Source organism: Sesamum indicum, unplaced genomic scaffold, assembly GCF_000512975.1.
Source record: "Sesamum indicum cultivar Zhongzhi No. 13 unplaced genomic scaffold, S_indicum_v1.0 scaffold00388, whole genome shotgun sequence".
Lineage (NCBI taxonomy): Eukaryota > Viridiplantae > Streptophyta > Magnoliopsida > Lamiales > Pedaliaceae > Sesamum > Sesamum indicum.
The window spans coordinates 12922-20082 of NW_011628280.1; the positions used below are offsets into that span (position 1 = coordinate 12922).

The window sequence follows — 7161 nt, forward strand, 5'->3', positions numbered from 1 at the left end:
TATTCATTATTTAAAAACTGTTAAACCACTAGCTTAAGCATGTCAGGCCACAGACCACACATGAAACCATGGATGCATATTGCTACTGTTGCCCAAGAATACAACATTGATAGTTGAAAAACAGACAGATCATCAAGAACTATATCAAACCACTAGTGTTTTTCCATACACATCAAACATTTATATATATATATATATATATGTAGAATAATTAAGCAGACTTACTCAGATAACATACAGTAGAAGTCTATGTAATCAATCAATGAAGCATGATGATCCATCAATGGCCTGCAGATAAGAGTTTGATCTGTCTTCTCCAATCACCAAGCTAGCTAATTGCTCATTCTTAATTACTATGGTAGAAGCGTTTATACGAACCAGCAGCACTAGGCGCTTTTGTAATTATATGTATCAGCTGTGAAGAAGATTAACAAATCCTTAGGTTGAAGAAATACAGACAGATTTAATACATATAGATATGGGTTGATTTATATTATGCTTCAATTGTGGCCGTACGTGCAAGTGGAAGCAATTGCAAATACGTTATCTTAATTAATATAAGTAGCTGAAAACACATGTTTTGTGGTTATGATGGATGGAATGGTGAAGCGGGATGATTGAAATTCTTACACTAATTGGAGGGGTGGTTGGTCTGGCCTAGGGTAATCATCGTTAGGTTGCAGGCCATTGACCTGAAGATAGTTTCGAGCATCAAAATGCTGAGGTTGTTGAACAAGTTCAAACTCTGAACTCCCCGGCATCAAATTCATGTGCTGTTGGGCTCTCTCAGTTTCAGCTATCTACACATGCATGCAATGCAGTTCATACATTAGCCACCTCAAATTTAATTCCTTACAACACACAAACACACGCACACACACAATCTCTATGTGTCTGTGAGAGAGAGAGAGAGAGAGGTTGAGAGAGAGACCTTAGCTCGAAGGAATTGATTATTGTGATGTAAGTCGATCTCCTGCTGCCAATATTGTTTACATGATAAAAGAAGCATAATCAGATAGCTGAGATTTTGAGCAGAAACAATGTTATAAAGAGCAGCGCATAGTACTAATTTTGAACATTAAAGAAAAGGCTAAAGTATGACAAGAATGAATAATGAGTTAATATATGATTTCTTACCCTCTTTTGCATGTATTCAATTTCAGCAAATAGCAACTCATTCTGAGAGAGAGAAACAAGTCATGGTTCATAAGCACAGTTCGTCATCACCATTCAGCCTAATTAATCACGAGTATCCAGGCGTGTGCCGGTCGAATATATAATAATACTACAATTATATATATGAAATAATTATAGATATATCTAGTAAAGTTGTGTATGAACCTTCTTGGACCGGATTCTGCTAATTCCTCGTTCGACCCTGCTCTCCAGATTCTTGAGATCCCTCAGTGTCAAAGCCCCCAATGATTCACCAAGCATGTTCCTGATTCAACATGTCATTACAGAAACATCGTACAAGATATATAATTAACATCCATGTTCAAACATTAGAGAACAACTAACTATGTACCTGTTTTGATTCTGCAGATTACTGATTTGAGCACGCAGTTTCGATGCTTCTTGCTGATAGTACTGAAACATTTTTGCCAAGGTTAAATTCTCTTCTTTGGAATCCATTTAATAACATCAATTTTCAAAATTGATCCCATCATGAATTCAGATCCTTCAAACATATATACTAGCAAGAAACCTTATATTCCAACACCTGAAAACCAAACCTTAAAACTTGGGTTTTGTTCTCTTTGGCAATTAATTAATGTAAGTACATGAAAATCTTTGGTACATTTTATCACTACTTAATCTAGGGTTATCGTTATTTATTTATTTTAATTTTTTTATGAAGTTAAACTTAAAGGCTGTTTGAGTGGGCTCAAATTTGTTATTACTTATAAGCTTTATAATCTTATTTTATCCAATCACTTAATAAATTTATTTTTAAAATAAGATCTAATATCTTATGAGACATATAAATTAGCTTATAATTTCTTTTAAACAACCTTAGCAAAATATCCTCTTAGTTGGGCATTGTCTATTAATTAGGCTTCTTCTGCTATCATATATAGATCCATGAGGTAATTAATACTGCTGTAATATTGTGTTCTTTTACGGGGTCAGAATTCTTGGACTCCAAGTCTTATAGATGATAATTATTGTACTAAACACAAAATTAAATCAATTGATCAGGAGTTCATCATCTTTTACTTGTACCGATAGTATCCAAAGTTCCTCGAATAATGTAATATCATAGGGCAAATTCTTAACTCTTCTCCCTCTTACCAAAACAGAAGAACATTCTTGGAGAATCTAAGGATGTTTTGCACAAGGAATCATAGGCCTGGACATTAGTTGGTTCGAGCAATATGTGTTGATAAAATTAATCACATCAAAGTAAAAGAGTTAAGAGAAAAAGCTGAATTTGTAGGTACCTGAGTGTTGGCTTCGGATATAGAGCCATTGTTTGAGGAATCAGAGGATGCTTTCTTGTACCTCTCAATGGTTGCTTTCACACTGTAATAAATTGCACATATGTAATAGTCTTGCATCAGATACAAAGATCCATCAAAGTTCCAAACTAGAATAATCAACCCAATTCATAGTACTCTACGAAAATAAACATCAATTGTTTTACTGTTTTTTCTGAAGATTTCTATTCCCAGATTTTTTTAAAAAAATGTCTTTGAAATGAAGAAAAACCAATGGGCAAAAGCAATGTACAGAATGTGATTGAAAAGGGTGAGTGTTTGTTTATGTCAGACTTATTCTGTCAACTCAAATTGTCTATGTGACATGATTTAATATAGTAAAAATGAAATGAAAGCCAACAACACGCAGAGGCAACTCCCTCATTTCTCAGTCTGCTGCTAGTGCTACCTTAATTTCTTCGAAGCACTGATTGGCTGCCTTTGCCCACCTGGCACTCAACCTAGCAATATGATTGGCCCATGTTTCCAGGACGCAATTTAAAAAATCCTCTTATTCTACCATGGATAATACTCATCACTTTTGAACCCTAGCTGAGATGAGCCCAAGAAATACTGGGTCTATGACCTTTGAGTAACACTATGCTATGAAATTCTGAATACATCAGAACCGTCAATTTTGGAGCAGCCATTCCCATGCATGGGAAAGATTAAAGAATCAAGAGGGAGTTTTGATTGGTTTAGTGGGACTTCCCTCTCCCTTTCGCTTCTGTTTCTTTCCTCTTTCAGTTTCAACAGTTTCAGAAGCTTTGTGAAAGCCTCAAACGCAGATGTCATACAGAAGATGGGTTGCATTTTCCCCATTTCAGACAAAATTTAAAATCTGAGCTACACATTATTATTACTTGAAGTCAAGAACAAGAAAATCTTGTATGACGTGACCAAAGATTCTTGCCACTCAGACAAATCTATACCCACGCTCAAATTCTAACCGAACAAGAAAACCCATGGTTAGATCCGAAAAGAAAATAAAAAAGATTATGAAATTAGAGATTTTCGTTCCCGAGTCTAGATCCAAACAGAGACAACCCACACAAAAAGATTTGATCTTTAGAGAGTTTGGTCTGGTTGATCAGATCTGTATATACATAGCAACCATCATTTTTCTTTTCTTTTTCTTTTTTTTTTTTGTTTTGGACCCATCAATTTGGAAAAACATCTCTAGGTGTGGAAGAGTCGTGGATTATCAAAAAGAAGAATGGTGAGTCGTGTAAGATTAAGAGTAATAAACCCTAATTAGGGTAAGTTTTAGTAAACCCTAAAAATGGAACCTTGAACTAACATTTTGAAGTTTAGCTAACCCTAATAGACATCAAGGCCATGGGGTTGGGTGGGGGAGCCCTAATAAAAGATTGTAATAGGGCTGTTGACATCTTTCTTGCAAGAGTCCTTTTTTGTTTGCCTTGCTGATGCTAAGACTGATTTGCCATTAAGGAAGTGTCAAAGAGATGAAAGAATGGACAAATCACAACTTGACATCTTGCTACCACTCACATAGCCTTAAAGGTGTGTGTGTGTGTGTGTGTGTGAGAGAGAGAGAGAGAGAGAGAGAGGAAGAAAAACTTTGACAGCAGATGGAGGAAGATATGAAGGTGATGATGATCTCACAGTTTTCATTCTGCATACCTTCTCAAATTTCCGTTTCTTGGTTAGTCTACTGCATGCTTGCAAGAGATCTATGGCATTTACCAAAACACGGACCAAATGGGATTATAAAAAGAGAAACCCCAAAAGCACAGTGAAGGAAAAAACCAAACAGGAAAAAATCGAAAGACTGCTGAATCTATGTCAAGAAAATCTCAACTCAACTGTACAAGACCTCATGAGCTCAAAATCTTCCCTAATATTCCACAGCACAATTTCAAATGGAAAAGAGCTCACAAAATATATATATATATATACATCAAACTTAAAACTATTTACTGTCCGTTTTCGATGGAACAAAGGAAAATCACAACAAAAGTGCCCTAGATCTTTCTTTCCCTCACTCAAACACAAAACCAAAGGGTTCCAAGAAAACAAAACAGGAAACCATTATATCAGAGAAACAAGCAGCTTGGCCCAGATCCCCCAAGAACCTTAAAAGTGATGTTCTTCTTTTATATATTGATATATATAAAATACCTGTTATTTGCGTACTCATAGAGACGGCCTCTGCTAGAGAAGACAATCAAAGCAACCTCGGCGTCACACAGCACAGACAATTCGTAGGCTTTCTTGAGCAGGCCATTGCGGCGTTTGCAGAAGGTGACTTGACGATTCGTCGTGTTCTCGATCCGCTTGATCTCAATCTTCCCCCTTCCGTTTTTCCTCTGGGGAGACATTTCCCTTGATTGATCACTAGGGAATTCCATTCTTCCTGCCAATACACACCAAAAACGACATATCGTCACGCAATTCTTGGCAGGTGATGAAACTTTAACAGCTTTTACGACTTGTCTGATTTCACAAACATCATCATATTAAGGCAACAAAAAACCAAGAATTGTTGTATGTATATATGCACACAGATTAGCAATATTTCATGTATGCAGTTTTAAGTAATATACTTAAACTAAGAGAGATGCATATATCTTGTAACAATTTGGATGTGAAATGAAGAAATCAATTGAAAACAGTACGGGTGAAGAAGCACTGCTTTATGAACACTTGTGCAAAACATTTTGAATGGAAATATTCGTATTATTTCGACTAGGCAGAATGGTAATAAGGGAGGTTTAAGATATATTGAGCAGAGAACCTCCAAATTTCTGCCTTATGCTCAAGGATAGAGATGAAGGAACTGAAATGGAGCTATGCACTCAGAGTTGTGTATATATATACATAAGAAAAAGTAAACGTGATATTCGTTCATGTAGTAGTATTAATTATACTTTTATAGCTCAATTATAGGTGGCTTAATTTGCAGAACAGATAAGTAAATGGAAGAAATAGGTCAGTCATAATTCAGCCTCCCTTCACATTGCATTAATCCTCTCATCTCCTTTTTTTTTTTTTAATAGTAATAATAAACTATAATTACTTTTTGCCTTTTTGTGTAATAGTACAAGGACTTTTTGTGTTTGTGAAATTATTAAGTATGATGGGAGTTACGAGAACACATTATGGGTAAGAAAGATAAAAAGGAGAGAGTGGTACCGTGTGGTAGAGTAGAAAAAGACTCCTGAACCTGAAAGTGATATTTCATGGAATGATGGAGCCTTGGACTAGGTTGCCCTCAACCTTCACTGTCTATTGTCTTTCATAAATGGGAATATAACACATAAAAGGGACCTCTTATTTCCCACCACATATCCCCATCTCTTCTTAACATATATAACCATTTGGTTTTCGGGATCAATTTCTTGACTATGTTGCGTTAGAGAAACTAAGCTGTTATTCGGTTGTCTAATTTGAAAGAATTGATGAAGATATATGTATATATACTTAGGATCTTTTTGTCATTGCACATTAACCTCTTGAACATATATAACCCCTTATGTACGGCAAAAGTAAATTATAGTCGCTACCGCTGTAATAATATGGACCCTATTTCTCATTATTTCCCCATCTGTCGGGGCCCTCACTCACTTAAACTAACTGCAGCAGGGGTCTGTTGAGAGCTATGACAAAAGAGAAGGCCACTGCCATTTGACATCCAGTGTTCTACTACAACTTGAAGTTTTATCAATGGTAAAACCTTATTGGGCATTGATCATGCAAGCAGTAATTTTTGTGTGTATATATATATGCAGAGGATGTAAGTATGTAGGGGATTTTCAGTTATTGATTGATTAATGGGTTTAGGTAGCTAGGGCTCTTACGATATGAGTTGACCTAGCAACTGGATTGGTGCTATCCTCTTCTCTTTGGCCCTTGGAACTTGTCTAGCTAAATAAAACCAATTGTCTCTAGAGATAGGTCATTCTTCTGTACCGAACAAGGGCCATGCTTGGTATTGCTGTGACAACTCATCCATCGCGTGCTAACCAATGACATAGATGATGGTATTGTCACGCCCCCCCTCCTATATATATATGTAAGACCAAAAACTATTTCTTTTTCGTTTACGTTTCTTTTTTTGTTGAATGCAGATGGGTAATCAAGGAAGATAATGATGTAATTTCTTATCAGATCAGACCCATTTTAACTTAAAGTTACCACGTATGAGTTGGATTGGTAGAACAAAAAGATGAGAGGATGAAGGCATCGATCAGAAGCTGTGTATAACGTATTTGCAAACCGTTGATTGAGGTCATATGGGCTGTCCACTTTGCCTTTGAATCTGTACTAAAAAGGTAGACCACATATCAACACCATAGAAAACTAAGAAATAATAATTTCTTGGGTAGATAATTCTCTTATGCTCAGAACCTTGAAACCCAACAAACAATTACGAGATTAAGTAAAATTAATTAAATTTGTTTTTCTCGTAAAGTACAGAAAACATATTAGAATGTTACTTACCATCGAATTAGGAGTAATGATTCACACAGAGTTGATAGACAATTAATGTTTTCTTTCATTGCCCGAACAATTACGAGATTAAGTAAAATTAATTAAATTTGTTTTTCTCGTAAAGTACAGAAAACATATTAGAATGTTACTTACCATCGAATTAGGAGTAATGATTCACACAGAGTTGATAGACAATTAATGTTTTCTTTCATTGCCCGTGTTTTGA

At 35.7% G+C, this 7161-nt stretch overlaps 1 protein-coding gene and 1 long non-coding RNA gene across 3 annotated transcripts; one reads left to right on the top strand and one right to left on the bottom strand.

The window, feature by feature from the left end:
- On the bottom strand, positions 1-5347 carry LOC105180190 (floral homeotic protein AGAMOUS-like). Of its 2 annotated transcripts, none has more exons than XM_011103853.2 (9): positions 5239-5347; positions 4623-4857; positions 2445-2526; positions 1529-1590; positions 1342-1441; positions 1138-1179; positions 932-973; positions 631-800; positions 1-415 (listed from the first exon to the last, which is right to left on the bottom strand). In XM_011103853.2, exons 2-9 carry the CDS (start codon positions 4850-4852, stop codon positions 412-414), a joined length of 732 nt encoding a protein of 243 aa, XP_011102155.1. In that variant the 5' UTR covers positions 4853-4857; positions 5239-5347; the 3' UTR covers positions 1-411. The 2 variants fall into 2 exon arrangements, with proteins under 2 accessions (XP_011102155.1, XP_011102153.1); XM_011103851.2 differs by having other exon boundaries at positions 932-976.
- On the top strand, positions 4837-6856 carry LOC105180189. Its single transcript, XR_849489.2, has 3 exons — positions 4837-4905; positions 6084-6484; positions 6572-6856. It is a non-coding gene; the product is annotated as an uncharacterized LOC105180189 (long non-coding RNA).
- Positions 6857-7161: the final 305 nt, after the last annotated feature.

Coding starts and splice junctions, on each gene's coding strand:
- LOC105180190 (XM_011103851.2), bottom strand. CDS start 4,852: ATGGAATTCCCTAGTGATCAATCAAGGGAAATGTCTCCCCAGAGGAAA. Junction 1,180..1,341: donor GCAGAATCCGGTCCAAGAAG/GTTCATACACAA, acceptor TCTCTCTCTCAG/AATGAGTTGCTATTTGCTGA. Junction 977..1,137: donor TTGAATACATGCAAAAGAGG/GTAAGAAATCAT, acceptor CAATATTGGCAG/CAGGAGATCGACTTACATCA.